This window comes from Glandiceps talaboti, chromosome 9 (assembly GCF_964340395.1).
Source record: "Glandiceps talaboti chromosome 9, keGlaTala1.1, whole genome shotgun sequence".
Classification (NCBI taxonomy): domain Eukaryota; kingdom Metazoa; phylum Hemichordata; class Enteropneusta; family Spengelidae; genus Glandiceps; species Glandiceps talaboti.
Window position 1 is genome coordinate 20169291 of NC_135557.1, and position 16749 is coordinate 20186039.

General features: G+C 36.4%; 1 protein-coding gene across 6 annotated transcripts in view; it reads right to left on the bottom strand.

Moving 5' to 3' along the window:
- LOC144440492 (nephrin-like) overlaps nt 1-16749 on the bottom strand; it is a 78303-nt gene that overhangs the window by 37108 nt on the left and 24446 nt on the right. For 5 of the 6 annotated variants that reach the window (XM_078129873.1, XM_078129875.1, XM_078129876.1 and 2 more), the window contains exons 2-3: nt 6348-6418; nt 1488-1814 (exon numbers count right to left, since the gene is read on the bottom strand). In XM_078129873.1, coding sequence (XP_077985999.1) covers nt 1488-1814; nt 6348-6393 — 373 coding nt within the window. In that variant the 5' untranslated portion in view covers nt 6394-6418. Of the gene's footprint in view, nt 1-1487; nt 1815-6347; nt 6419-10944; nt 11080-16749 lie in introns of those variants that run through there. The other variant, XM_078129872.1, reaches the window with a different exon arrangement.

A 16749-nucleotide genomic window follows, 5' to 3' on the forward strand; every position in this document is an offset into this window, starting at 1 on the left:
TCACCAAATTTTTGTGCATCACTAGAAATTGTGTGAGTAAGTGGCACGCGAAATTGAGTTGAAGGGCACACTGGTGTCGGTTCTGCATATATACATGCTGTATCTCATAACATACAACTCAATTCTTGTGTTGGGCCAAGTTTAATGTGAGCATATGGATGAGGATTGGGTATTTATTTTGGATTTTTAATTTATAAAACAATTTTACCATGGCTTCCTACTTGAAAAGTCAACGTGAAACAACATTGACAAAGTATGTATTTGTAACTCAATACATTGCAACAAGTTTTAAAAATGTGTAAAAAGTTTGTTATTATACATATATTAATCTTAGTTTCAGACAGGAGTGGAAAATTTAGGTACAAATCTACATATACCATGTAAGGAGAATTTAGGTACAAATCTACATATACAATGTAAGGAGAATTTAGGTACAAATCTACATTGCCATGTAAGGAGAATTTAGGTACAAATCTACATTGCCATGTAAGGAGAATTTAGGTATGAATATACATGTGCCATGTTAGGAGAATTTAGGTACAAATCTACATGTACCATGTAAGGAGAATTTAGGTACAAATAACATGTAAGGAGAATTTAGGTACAAATACCATGTAAGGAGAGTTTAGGTACAAATGTACATGTACAATGTAAGGAGAATTTAGGTACAAATACCATGTAAGGAGAGTTTAGGTACAAATACCATGTAAGGAGAGTTTAGGTACAAATCTACATGTACCATGTAAGGAGAATTTAGGTATGAATCTACATGTATGTCTAGTGTGTGAAGCAAGTCACGTTGTCAACCAACTGAGAAATCACGTGATTACATCTCTGATAATATACAGAGGTAAAGATGTAGTATAAATCTATTTCAGGTGTAGAGACTTCATGGATGACCGCGACAGTTAGCCGACACAATGATGTCTTTATACACAACTGTCATTTTTCATGGAGTGTACAACAAACCCTTCCTTTATCTTCACTTGGGTTTCTACATTGTAATTTGACTCCATAAATCATCTATTGTGTCGTTTCATTTGTTCATTGTAGTCATTAAATTTACACTACCTGTACTGGGATCACTGTGTCCTCTAAGCCAATTTGACGCACCACTGACATACACAATTTCTAGCAACACACCAAAATTTGGTGTTCTCCTATATCTTACTAATACTATGTGGTGACTCACAAGAAATGTCAGTTTTTATCATTTTGACTCGCAACAAAATTTGGCTATCATTATACAGGGCACATTATGGCACAAGCTCTATTTTGAAGAGATTTCATTTTCACTGAAATGACAAATGAGAAATTACATTGCCTGGACTTAATATTTTCATCAATTTAGAAAGGTATGCATGATGGATAATCTATAAATGGAAGGGATGTCTTTTATTTCTAGTAGGAAACTACAGCCAAAACAGTGAAAATAAATTCAAAAATATAATATTTCACAGTATTTGAAGAATGATGCCTTGACTCACCTAACACCTTTACAGTGGCACCTTTTGAAAAGAATACAGGATCAGCAGTGTAGTCGCATTTCCATGTTGCCGCGTCGTCAAATGACACAGCGTTGATTTTCATAGTAAAATCACCAGCACTCGAGTCACCAATCACTGTACAACATTCTTCAAAATCCTCGTGACTGAAGACAGTTCCAGACAAACTTCCGAAATAAATAGGACTAGGACCACGGGACCACGTAAGTGTTCCAGCATCGGAAAAGTCTTGTACACTACAGTTCAAAATCACTGGATCATTAATATATGCGACTGTGTCTACTGGTTCACTGATGAACTGTGAGAAAACTGGAAAGAAAGCAGAAAATTGATACAATGAGTCATGGACTACTGCTAATTTGGTAGTCTAGATACAATGAGTCTATATGCCCTGGACTACTGCTAATTTGGTAGCCTAGATTGTCTATATGTGTATGTGCCCACCATGTACAGCTATTATTAATCTGTGATAGTTAGATATATATATATATTCATCGCTAAGCTGACAAAAATACAAGTGACCTAAGGGGCCTTGTCACTATGAGTTACTAGATGAGTTGTGATAAAGCTGTAGGGTCATGATTATTTTCCAGGTGAATGAAGTAAAATATTAGGGAATAATATAATTATACCTCCTCAAGAAGGAAAATTATGGTGATTTGCAACATTTTGACCATATTTCAGACATTGACGTGGGTTGTCGAGAAGTAGGACACAAAGATAAATAATCCATATTTTCTGTGTAAGGACAATAACTTGGCTCCACTATGGTATAATGTGTATTGTTCTTTTGCAATCATGTCTGACCAGTCTACCACTGTGACAGACAGGCTAAATGATATTCCCAGTCAAAGTGTTCAGTGTTCCGCAGTTCGTTCACCTTTGCACTGAACAATACACACAGAAAACAATGGTTGGACTCCTATACTATTCAAAGATAACGTTGGGACTCCCCTATACCATTCAAGAAATTGAAAACCAAAGATAATATGGAAGAGCCGATTCAGAAAAAGACAATGGAAGACAGATACAGATAAGACGTCCATTCATGATAATAACAATAGAAAAGAACAATTGACAACCTTCCACTCAGGGTCTCTACTATATTTCTTGGGGGCATCTTGCATACTGTATGGTGGTTAGGGTTACAACCAGTGTGCTCTTTAAGCCAATTTGACATGCTACTGACGCACACAATTTCTCACGACAACCAAAATTTGGTTTTCCCCTATCTCTTACTATGTGGTGACTCATATAAGATTTTATAAGAAATCCCTGTTTTCATCATTTTATTTTGACTTGTAACAAAATTTGGCTATCATTAAGAGGGTATAACTGGATAGGAGTGAATCAATATCTTTAATACTATCCCTGTAACATGGATGATTTATACTTTACGTTATGCTACTGTAGCCTGTCAGCAGTCAAAACGACTACTGAACTTGCAATCAGATATCTTTCCATGTTGTAAACTGCACGTACATGCATGTCTGCGGTAGTCTACCAGACGTTACTCATTACTAGAATATGTTGTTAGATACAGAGATCATCTAGACACTTGTACAATGTATATAAACATTCCCTATGCCGTGATCAATTTATTCCGGAACTAAAACACCATGTTATATACTAACCACTATAATTATGATCTTGGATACCCTCCCCCCTTATAAATTATGTGTAAATTATTGCATTGGTATACTTCTCAATTTTGAGTTTCCACTTCGGACATCATAACTTGCATAATAATTATCTAAGTGAAACTTACATGTATTCACCCCTTTGCCTTTACCCTTTAAAGCCACAATTTCTGTCTCAACATTAGTTTCAGTAACCCAGACTCACCACTGGTGTCCTACTACAAGACAATCCAGACAGAATCTGGGGAAATGTGATCCAAACTTGCCAGTACAGGATCTCTTTCCCAGAGCAGTGCATGCTGGGAAATACATCATGTTCAACACGGCAGGCTGTATGATCCTGGTACCATTGTGAGATATTATCATGTCTAAAGGTACTGATACATCTTGATTACAACAAACAGGCCTCATAGACCTATTTTCCATGACTTGAAAGAAATGTACTGTGACTTCCTGTGTGGGTAACTTTCAATTTACCCCCCCCCCCCCCCCCCACCTGGGGGAGGGGTCTCATAGTTAAGCCCTCAGTGGTGGGAGTCTGGGAAACCGAAACTACCGCAATATCGTAACAATTTTTCTCCATCACAAAAGAAATTTCTTCGAACCATTTCTCAAAATAAGATTTCATGCTTGACTCAAGGGTTCTACTTTTAGTGACAAGATGCCTTATGTTACTCATACAAGTTAAAAGAGGAAAAGTAGTGTAAAAGAAGATCTATTTATGTAACCAAATACATTTTAATTGTTGAATTTTTCAAATGAAACATTCTATTTCCTTGTTTACATCACAATCTGCATTTGCTTCCTTCTAAATGTTTGTAATGCTAATAACAGCAACTGATTATGATTAATTTAGCCACGCCCCCAATGGTAGTTAGCAGCAAGTGATTAATTTAGCCACGCCCCGATGGTAGGTAACAGCATGCCTGTTAATTTAGCCATCACCAATGGTAGTTAGCAGCATGCCTGTTAATTTAGCCACACCCCCAATGGTAGTTAACAGCAAGTGATGAATTTAGCCACACCCCCAATGGTAGTTAGCAGCATGCCTGTTAATTTAGCCACGCCCCCAACTGTAGTTAGCAGCATGCCTGTTAATTTAGCCACCACCAATGGTAGTAACAGCATGCCTGTTAATTTAGCCATGCCCCCAATTGTAGTTAACAGCATGCCTGTTAATTTAGCCACCACCAATGGTAGTAACAGCATGCCTGTTAATTTAGCCATGCCCCCAATTGTAGTTAACAGCATGCCTGTTAATTTAGCCACCACCAATGGTAGTAACAGCATGCCTGTTAATTTAGCCACCACCAATGGTAGTAACAGCATGCCTGTTAATTTAGCCATGCCCCCAATTGTAGTTAACAGCATGCCTGTTAATTTAGCCACCACCAATGGTAGTAACAGCATGCCTGTTAATTTAGCCACCACCAATGGTAGTAACAGCATGCCTGTTAATTTAGCCATGCCCCCAATGGTAGTTAGCAGCATGCCTGTTAATTTAGCCACGCCCCCAATGGTAGATAACAGCAAGTGATTAATTTAGCCACGCCCCCAATGGTAGTTAGCAGCATGCCTGTTAATTTAGCCACGCCCCAATTGTAGTTAGCAGCATGCCTGTTAATTTAGCCACGCCCCCAATGGTAGTTAGCAGCATGCCTGTTAATTTAGCCACGCCCCCAATGGTAGTTAGCAGCATGCCTGTTAATTTAGCCACGCCCCCAATTGTAGTTAGCAGCATGCCTATTTGTAAATATTTAAATAATATTCATCATATGCAAATTATGTTACTATTGCACTCAATATAATGAGGAGACATTTACATATTGACTTCATTTGAATTGTCAATCAGGCTAACATATGTTATCACTCCATATTGTGACCAATCAGCTTGAGTGCATTTCTTTTCTTCAAAATCAATCAGTTTGAGCATATAATATTAAACCACATTAATCAATTTCCGTTGATAGCATTACAATTGGTTAGTCAAATAGCGAAGCAAAATTACAGATCAATGTAAACACATTCCAAACATAGATGTATTCAAACCAGTTATCACATTCACTTAGAATCTTGTTTTTCAGAAGGCAAAGAAATCAATCCATTTGACATAAGAATTCTGCTGACACACCTTAGTAGTAATCGATAGATAATGTATCTCTGTCCGTTAGTGCGTACATAATCTCTTTCTTGCACTCAATACATAGTACAAACGTTAAATGGGAAAACATGGTTTATACCTTTTGAACCAGGAAGTCTGTTGGGAATAAGTCAAGGTTGTATGACTATGTAATTGTTAATGGAATGCTTGCAAATCGATATCTTATTCATGTGTCTGCCATGTTTGGCCTACTTTTGAATCCTGTATAATTCACTATGTTACAGGAGTGAACATTAGTATCACAAGCATGCAATATTACAGGACTGTACACTCCTGTATCATACACAACATTACAGGACTGTACATGCCTGTATCAATCACTACATTACAGGAGTGTACATGCCTGTATCACTCTACATTACAGTGTGAACACTGGTACCACACACAACATTACAGGACTGTACACTCCTGTATCATACACAACATTACAGGACTGTACATGCCTGTATCACTCACTACATTACAGGAGTGAATAGTTGTATCAGTCACTACATTAGAGTGTGAACACTTGTACCACACGCAACATTACAGGACTGTCCACTCACTACATTACAGGACTGTCCACTCACTACATTACAGGACTATCCACTCACTACATTACAGGACTGTCCACTCACTACATTACAGGACTGTCCACTCACTACATTACAGGACTGTCCACTCACTACATTACAGGACTGTCCACTCACTACATTACAGGACTATACACTCCTGTATCACTACACATTACAGGACTGTCCACTCACTACATTACAGAACTGTCCACTCACTACATTACAGGACTGTCCACTCACTACATTACAGGACTGTCCATTCACTACATTACAGGGCAATACACAATGACAAAGCTGTCAGTCTAACACTTCTAAAGCTAGAAATTAAAGAAATGGAACAAATCTAGTCAGAGATTCCAGTCATTTTTGTACTGAGATATAACTCAGGAATTTAAATTGTTTTCCCAACTTGTAGTTTTGTGTATGAACAAATATCTCCCCACCCCCAACCTCTGGTAGCAAAAGGACAAAGAATATATTACAATACCTGCGACAGGCAGCACTAAGCACAGTACACTCTTCAGCAACGCCATCCTTGTATGAAATTCCAATTATCAGCTATAACAGAATAAAGGAAATGTGTTAGAAACTAGGCATTATCATCAGTGTTGTGTAGCGTAATCAACTGAACTATAAATCAGTCGTCTCACAATTTATATGTTCTGCATATGTCATAGGAGAAGTTATACATGTCTAATAAGGGCAAGGAGTTTCAGATTACACACATGACAAGGACAGTATAGGCAACATAGTCAAGGTACTGAAACTTCCACATTAATAGCATGAAGTCATGGTTTCATTTCAAATTCAAATATTGTGGTTGAACACACCAAAATAAAGATAAGCTTGTAGGATGCAGTGACCTACATATGTAATCAGTAGTAACTTGTAGGTTGGAAATATCCAAAAGTATCTACTACAAGACCACAGGATATTTACTAAATCTACTATTTATGGCAGTAACTGTTCTTTTTATTTACAATGTAGTACCTTAGAGGAAGTGTGTGTGTGGATGTCACTCATTTTCTTGTTCATGATTGGTGCTGCAGTTGTCTTCACTGAAGTAGGGAGGGTTCATTTTAGGGAGGCTTAATATTACATCGTGTAAAGAATTGTCTATGATGAATACAGGTTACAACATCACATCAGCTTTCATTTTTAGATATTACAAAATTATGCATTACTGATTTACATGTGATAAAGAAGTTTCAGTAACTCCATATGGTTTGGTTTTTGGATGATATCTAATAACACAGTACTTAGTTATTAATATATTGGTTTCATATCTTATATTACCACATTCCTTTAATCAGGACAGTTTCACATGATATGGTACTTAGACATAACCAACTGTGCAGTACTTTCTTAAAACAGGTTTCATATCTGGCCTTACCACCTTCTTATAATTAGATAAAGATGAATCCAACAAGACAAATAGAGATATGTTTTATATCCAACACATAGTGGCAAATGTTGTCCCCAGGACAGATTGCCAGGATGACAGCAATTTATATACCAATAGCATGGTTATACAACTTGCAGTGACTTGCCACATGTAATATGCATCATTGCATGTTTCAATATTAAAATATACTTCGACATTCATATTCAACACATACGCACATGGACATTGGAATCAGTCAGTTTTTCTCTAGATGTGATAGTTTTATAATAATGTTGTCATTCAAGATTACAAGAACTAAAAAGGATGGTACAATATTGTTGAAGTATGGCAGTCTTTGGCAGAAACCTGCCAAACATGATGGCAATAACTTAGTTGGCAAAGGTCAGTGTTAGCACCATACTTTCTGTCTATAGTGAGGTGAACACCGATAACACTGCCATACTACTTTTAACCATCGATACATGTATTTAATATTCACTCATGAAAATAAAATGTTTGTATCTTGGCACTGACCAAATTAGGTGCGAGTTGATAAAAGTTGCAGTAATCCCCGGTCTTTGGATGACTAATGATGATGCATGATTTCTTAATACACGTTTCACATCTCATAAACTCTTATGATGGAACAAACCAGAGCTGCACAGTAAAATAAGGCTTTTATCATATCATCGTACCACCACACTTTTTTAATTAGATTAATTTGTGTTTACCACGTGCAGATTTAAACGGTATGCTTTCGAAATAGACACCATTCAACATTTGTGACATTTCACCTCCTTTCGTTTGTCAGTATCTTGTTACTTTTCTAGTCTTTCTAAATATTTCATGTCTGGCATTCCTATGTATGCAATGTCACATTACTGTTCACATAACTCAATGTAACAAACAAGCCAACATCATCAGACACTAGTTTACAAATGGAAAGTATGAAATCTTTCAATGGCTAAAATTAAATGTAATAAACAGCTGTAGAACAGAACAGAACAGAACAGAACAGAACTGATTTGCTAGGCTTGCTAGGTTTTGTCCTGTTCCCTGGGTTACCACAGCCATAGCGAAAACCCTGAAGAGGGTACATGTATGAGATCTGTTTTCTTGTTACCATGGTTTCCGAAAAAGGTTGTTCACAAATGAATAGTACCCAGGATAAAGCCAGTGCCGCTTGAAAATGTGGTTTCTATGTTAACACTAGATATGCCTTCCTGGACTGCTAGAAATCATGGATGTTCACTCCCATGTGACCACTCGCTAAACAGATCCAGTCAGGAATAGAGAATGGCTACAGGAAGGCAAGTACTATGATCATTCGGTCTAAAGTCAGACCACTAACGAAGTGGTCTGAGGTCTAAGGTCACCCTGAATGCCTGCAAGTACAGCTGATCGGTATACCCTCTCGTCTAAACCAGTATGTCATGTCATCGACACAGTTATGTCTTGTGACCCATGAACATTTGGTGTGCCCTATCTTATGGAGTGGTGACCAGTATTATCCACTAAAGTCACATTGATACACCACTGACATACGATTGTCTTGTGACCCAGTAAAATTTGGTGTTCCCCTAATCCTTTACTCTGTAGGGAAGCCACAGGAAAAGTCATTTATTCATCATCTTGACCCACAACAGCCAACATGGAGTTATTTGATGGCATACTGCAAGTTATGCATGCCTCTGGCTTCTCTTAACATTGTTTGACAACAAACTGTCCATCAAAATGTAGTTAAAAAACCAAAGTGCATTACAGTATGACAGGGCAACACAATATGATATGATGATTAGTCAAGATAAAATAAAACTCTTACAAATTCATAACACTGTCATATTTACTAGGTGTAGTATGACATGGCATGCCTTACAGCTGTAAAAACCTATTAGCTAACATTATGAGTGAGGGCAATGATCTTAGTTTATAGTTGACATAGAGGACACATTCCATGCTTGTTACAATCAATCTGTCTTATACTCTCATTCTTTTCAATTGTGTTTTATTCCAAGTTTTCAGTATTTTCTAAGTGTGTAGATCCATGTATGGACATGACAACACAAATGTGAGTTTTTTCTTGAAATTTTGCCTTTTCCAGGCTGTGTCTGTGTGTGTGTGTCTGTGTGTGTGTGTGTGTCTGTGTGTGTGTGTGTGTGTCTGTGTGTGTGTGTGTGTCTGTGTGTGTGTGTGTGTCTGTGTGTGTGTGTGTGTGTGTCTGTGTGTGTGTGTGTCTGTGTCTGTGTGTGTGTGTGTGTCTGTGTGTGTGTGTCTGTGTGTGTGTGTGTCTGTGTGTGTGTGTGTGTGTGTCTGTGTGTGTGTGTGTGTCTGTGTGTGTGTGTGTGTGTGTGTGTGTGTGTGTATGTGTGTGTGTGTGTGTGTGTGTGTGCGTGCGTGTGCGTGTATTTCTAAGCTTTTTTATAAAAATTGTATAGCGATAACTGTTATTTTAATGTATACCTGTTGTCATCTTTTCGGTAATACATAAATAAATAAATAAATAAATAAATTATAATTTTATTTTTATCTGTTATTTGTTCATCTCTTTACTCTGGCTCAGTGTTTTTTCAAGGGCGGTAAGTACATGAAGGTAAAACTTACCTGAGTTCCTTAGTCATCATCACTGGAGTTCTCAACCAAAATTATATTACAATGTATAAGAACTATGCCAGGTTTATCTGTCTGTTACCGGGGTTCCCACACCTTATTAAAAACACTGGGGTCACTTTGATACATATATATTATAATCTACCTTCTAATCCATCTCTGACATGATTTATTTCCACCTCTGAGTCTTAAGCCTCTCTATCGACCTTAGAGGAACTCAAGGTATAAATAACCGTTATCTAATTGAAATACAAATGTATCAGTGTCATTGCTATGGTTTGGGGACAAAATGAGGTAAATCAGGTGAAACTGACTAGTATTTCCTACATTATACCGTGATTTTGTTTAGGCAACCCAAGTAAAATGATAGAATCCACGAAAGTGTTTGTGGCTAGGCACATTTGAAGGGCAGATTGTTGTGAGGCAGAGTATAAGGAACGGTGGAGAGAGAGAGAGAGAGAGAGAGAGAGAGAGAGAGAGAGAGAGAGAGAGAGAGAGAGAGAGAGAGAGAGAGAGAGAGAGAGAGAGAGAGAGAGAGAGAGAGAGAGAGAGAGAGAGAGAGAGAGAGAGAGAGAGAGAGAGAGAGAGAGAGAGAGAGAGAGAGAGAGAGAGAGAGAGAGAGAGAGGAGTCACTTCACTTGTGGCTATAATCTTCAATTCACAGGATAAGTAATGTTAAAAAGCTCAGAGTGTAGGAAGTGAGTTGTAACTAATATTGGTATAAGGGAAATATGATCATGTTGATAGATATATACAACATCTGTTTATGTAAGGGATGATATTACTGACATTTAGGAGATTTACAAGAATATTCTTGAAGTTGAAAAAATTATGTCTCCAACAGTGTTTCTTCAAACTCAATTTGATGTGCCACTGACATACACAATTTCCTTGGAGAACCCAAGTAAAATTCTAGAATCCATGAGAGTTTGATATGCCACTGACATACATATTTCTAGTGACGCACTAAGATTTTCCTCTCTCTTACTATGTAGTGACTCACAAAAAAATTAGTTTTTATCTTTTGTTTGACTTACAACATCTAAAATTTGACTATAATTAGATGGCATGCTGGAAAGCGAATAGAGTTTACCTGTCTACAGCTTAGGAAAATACACCCGAGTAGATGAAGGTACATCTGACCTCTTGTCAATTATTCAGATTCACTGTCAGTTTTTCAGTTTACTTTTAAAATGTTCTTGATGCTAACAGACTCTCCAAATAGAAATTTCTACAGATACAAGGAAAAGTAGTTAACTCTGACCTGAGAACTCACCTTGTGAAAACTTGTCACAGTGGGAGATTCTGGGTAAACTTTTAGTCTGAAGAACTGACCACTTCTACATTAATGCCACTGGTGAACTGTCAGCTATCCTGAACTGACCAGTATTTCAACTTTGATCTTTGACCTTTATGTTAATTTGTATCTTTGACCTTTATGTTAATTTGTGCTATGTGGGCGCACATTCACTTTCCCCATGTTTCAATAAACATCAGACCAAATTTCCAACAATCAACACAATATCCAAACACATTTGCTGTTAAAACTAACTAGTCTACACGAAAATTGAACTTTTAGCCATGTTCATCAGCTTCATATATTACCAAAATGCAGTAAATAACTGACTGAATGAATCAATGATTGACTGACATAATGACACAAGTACCTCAGAAGAACAAAAACAAATATTTGTGATATTTATTGACACAAATAAATTATCTAACAAATTAGCAAACACAACAAGATGTCACATAATTCAATTATGATTGTTCATGCATTCAAAATATTAACATAACATTCATTGATAACAATTGTACTTTTCAAAGGTCAATAACCTTATTACTGGTAACTGGGTAGAACAGTTGAGGATTGTTGTCCTTAGATTGAGCCTGCAACAATAGTTATTATATTCATCTTTTTTTCCGTGTATAAACTTTTGATGATGTAAAAAATAACAAGAAGCTGCATACCAGTAAAACAACTGGCTGTCAGTGATAAATTTCTAGCCATGATGGATATATTTATTAAAATTGGTCTGCAAAACTATGAAATCTTTAGAATTTATGGTAAAATATTTGTTAATGTTTGTGGTTGTTACCGAACAATTAATCACTGGCAATTGTTCCTTACACCCTCAATAATATTGGGTGACATCAACAACTGAATTGTAATTTCTCCTGAAATGAATTACTATAAAGACTAACACCCACATTTTAGCTTACATTTGGGTGTTCCCCGATGCTTCCCCTTGTATTTGCCAAGTAAATTGGTTTACGTCTCCCTGTGTCCCTTGAGCAACCCCCTTAGTGTGGTCACATGACTGCTAATATCCAAAAATTGTGTCAAAATAGTGTCAGCTGAGGCCTAGTTTGGGGTTTTCAAAATGAAAAATGCACACACTGTGGGAGGTAACCCCTTCCCATACCCACAACCCACTACCATCCCTACTCACATGGCCTTCATGCCTGCAATACCTTTCTGTTTATAATTACTTAACCAGCTACACTAAACTAACGTCTACATCCTTACAAATAAATATCCCTCCTGGTAGAAAGAGGAATAAAACACAGTCAAAATTCTCTTGGATTTCTTTATTAAAAGGGATATGATCAAGATGGTCAAGGAATAATTCTCATATCCCTGGTTAATCTTGTTTTCTCTCAACATAATTTTTTTTTGTGTATGACATTTTACATATTTTTTTACTAACCTTTAGCAAAAATACTGACAATATTTTTATGGCACATGAGAACACAAATACTTTCATTTCACGTATTTTAATTTTGTGCATGGACGGTTCATTACTTCAAATACGTTCACAGGTAATCATTCACAGTTAAAACTGTCGTTACAGACACCTACTCTAACGCATATACTGCATACAAATTCAGGATTTAATCCTACGCTGATTTGATACGTTTGGGGGCGTAATTTCTGTTGCACATTAAAAATACATACTCATAATGGTCTATTTACTGAGTGAACTTTAAAGTATAAAGATATTTCTTATAAATAAGCCGATGACATAATTCATAGTTCTTCATACATACATACATACAAAAATGTTGAGTGCATTCCTGCCTTGTAATCAACTGTTCTGATAATGCCAGATGACAATTATAATGCCATAGAAAGTATACATTGGTATTTAACATTATACAATAATACTGATTAATTGATAGGTTTATGTCACTTGAATAAAACGTTTACAAATTCAACTTGTGCCTCGTTAATATATGTATCCTATTAATTTCAATATATATCACATCCAATTATTGCGACATTGATTCCATATTTTCGCAAACCACACCTTATTTTTTTTTTATCGATAACACATCTGTGACATGGTGCATCTTGGATGGTGTCGTAAAAAAGCTAGGGTGTATGATGATCATGTGCCTCCAGTATTTTTGTTCAAGGGCAAGGTTCCGCATTCTTGAAGTAGTGTCAAAGGTCAAATCAACCACAGGAATTTAATATACCTTGATCATGAAATTCAGCATAGTGAAATGTTTCAGCCAAAATTTCCTTCAATTTTCTAGTCGTCTCCTAATACCAGTGCCACCTTATAAGTTTGCTAGTCTACGTATGTTTGGAAAATAAATAAATGTCACCGGGTTAAGAGACACCATAAATAACAGCCGGGCTTAGAATTAGCAGTTGTCAAGGACACATACATTGTCGACTGCTAAACATTGTATCTTGACTACCAAATTAATAGTGGTCCAGGGCATATAGACTACTAAACATTGTATCTTGACAACCAAATTAATAGTAGTCCAGGACATATAAACTACTAAACATTGTATCTTGACAACCAAATTAATAGTAGTCCAGGGCATATAAACTACTAAACATTGTATGTAGACTACCAAATTAATAGTAGTCCAGGGCATATAAACTACTAAACACTAGACTACCAAATACATGTATATATTGCAAATCTGTTAGACCAATGGAAATCAATGAAAAATTGTAGCTGAAACAGTTCACTTGGATAAATTTGACTCCGAAAAGTTAAATTCATGCTCTGTAAGTAGCATGTCATTTGAATATATGTATGAAAAAGGTTTCCTGTTTGATTAATATTTTATGACAATAAAAAAATGTATAAACAATATTCATACTTCAGACATTAAAATTCCACACAAGTAAATGCCAGACACTTAAATAAATTGTTGCTGAAAAAAATCACGTACTTGGGATAAAACCGTTGATTTAAATTCTAGACATAGCACAGTGTCCAAACAAGCTGAGAATGGCAATTGGTAATTAGGCGATGTACATAAAACATGGCAGGGCAACTTCTGACATTTAAGGCTTAATGTCTTACAAGATAACATAGTAATATACAATGCCAATCAGATAGGTACAGATTAGAAGCAGACATACAAACCTATATAAAACACATTGACATTACAATCCACTATATACGTTGCCTAGATATTATCAGAGTGGAGTTATAATTTGTGTGCAAGAAACTCAAGCATTTTTTGTCAAGTCTATTGTTTTAGATATATTGGCACTGAGGTTAAGTTATATGGATGTCTCCATTTATAATCAAGTAACTGGAGTGGAGGTGGTTTGCAAATGACTCAAGTGTTTGTTTTATATCATGCATACAAACCCTTTTGTTATTTACATTGAATGTAGTACACTGAAGGCAAGCCACAACTTTATCACCTCACCTTATGGTTAGTTGGGCACAAAGAAAAACCCTATATATAATAGAAAGAAGATTAATTTGTATGCAAGTAGCTTAAGTTAAAGGCCAGGGTTTCAGTCCCAGGTTCTCTAGTCTAGTTCCTATACGGTATCATTATGATTTACACCTCCACTCACAGTGGTTTAGTTAGAGACCATGTTGGCACCCAGACTACATGTTCTCTTATTGAATAACGTTAACTCTCCATGGAGTAGTGTAGTGTGTAGTTCCTATATACAGTATCAGTTTTTTAAAATTATTATTTGAATACACCTTAGTAAGAAACCATGTTGGCATTCGGACTATCCGTGGAGCCATGAGGATCACCTGGCCTTATAATGTGGTGGACCAACTTTTCCTATAGGGGTTCACATTCGGATTTTTTAGCTAGGACCTGGCCAAGATCAGGCCTGAGCAAAGGCTTAGAAACAAGTATGTTTTGGTCGCAGATATTGTCCAAGAGCGTTGACAAGGTTTACAGTCAGTTCCAAGTGTTTCCTATCAAAGATATCTCATCAAAATTAGCTGTGTGGAAGCATTTTATAGTGCTGCTAGATAACTCTTGAGCTGGGAAAGGTCTTTTTAATACATTCTTCTGTTTCTGGTATATGTATGCAATGAGGACTAGTCATTTATCTGGTGTTTACAATATAACAATGATTTATTATGCACACTATCAAGATTTTATTTATGGTATTTGAACTCTATGTGCATAAAACTGGACAATGTAAATAGGTTAAGCACCTCTTTTATGATATTGTTTTGTATATGTAATGAGGACAAGTCTATATTTCATTCGTTGTTTACAATAGGGTAAAGATATACATGTACAGCACAAGTAGCTATGTACTTTTTTCCCTAGGTAAACCCTATTCATCTAGTTCCTATATGGTATCGTTACAATTTACACCTCCACTCACAGTGGTTTCGTTAAAGAACACATTGGCATCCAGACTATCTAACTCTAAGCCCAGTCTGTCATGTGGGTCTTTACACTTGCTTCGTAACACCAAAACTACTCTTTGGGTTAAGAATTCCCCAACAATGGCCATGGCTTGAAATTAACTTTTTTTCTTTGGTAGTCTTAGTAGGCTACCAGTTTCAGAAATTGGTAGCCCAAAGATTGTGACCTGTAGTCTGATATTCCTGAACTGAAAACAGATTTCCTCTATTGGAAATATGTGTATTATTAAAATATTTTCAAGTCCATAAATCTTCCATCCTCATCACATAATCAGTGGTAGCCCACTCAGTGTAGCTACAGACTGTGGTAATCCCATGACCAGAATTGGTAGTCTGTGGGCATGGGACTAGTGTTAATTTCTAGCCCTGTAATAGGAAAGGAATACAAAACATGTGCAAATTAATGGTTGCTTCTACTAACAAGACACTATTGTCATCAACACATGATAATGTCAGACTCAAAGACAAAAGATTACTATGTGACTCATCACCATGGCATATCAGTAATTTGCATTTCCCAACAACAGGATACAGTAGGTGACCACATTTTACCATATGTGTTGTTTTAAATTCTGAATGACTTCCTTGTAATAGTAATGTCTCATTTGAGAGACAATACTCAATTAGACACTCATCATGTGTTCCAGTTACACACTTGTACAGGAATATCTATTTCCTGTATATACAGGAAGTGACATCACAGATAAATTTGTAAATTCTGCTTTGGTGTTCCTAAGCCCAGAGATCTGCCTTGGTCTTACATCTCAAGAAGCTCTCCAAGTCTCCAGGCTAATGTGTCCCTAATAATTTTTTTTTAAACAAACTTAGTTTCAAGATAAAATGCTAGAAAACAGAAACTACTAGTAGTCATTGCATTAGATGGAACAGGTGAGAGAGACATTTTGTGCGTCATATGAAAATGCTGTACGTCATTGATGTAAGAAATTGATTTAAAAGGTACACTGCTACAACATTGTATGTTGCATGGTGTGTCAGTGATACTCAGTATGCCATATACAATTTCAAGTTGAAATTCAGATCCCTGAAAAACATTACGAAAAAAATAACTAAAATATTACAATACCATTTGTGTTTTGTTACGGGTGGTAGGTAGGTAAAATCTACTGCAGTTCCCCTGTCATTTTACCAGGGTTCCTACCAGTGTTTTTGTTAAGGGTGGTAAATAGGTAAAGTCTACCGGACTTCCCCTGTCATTTTACCAGGGTTTC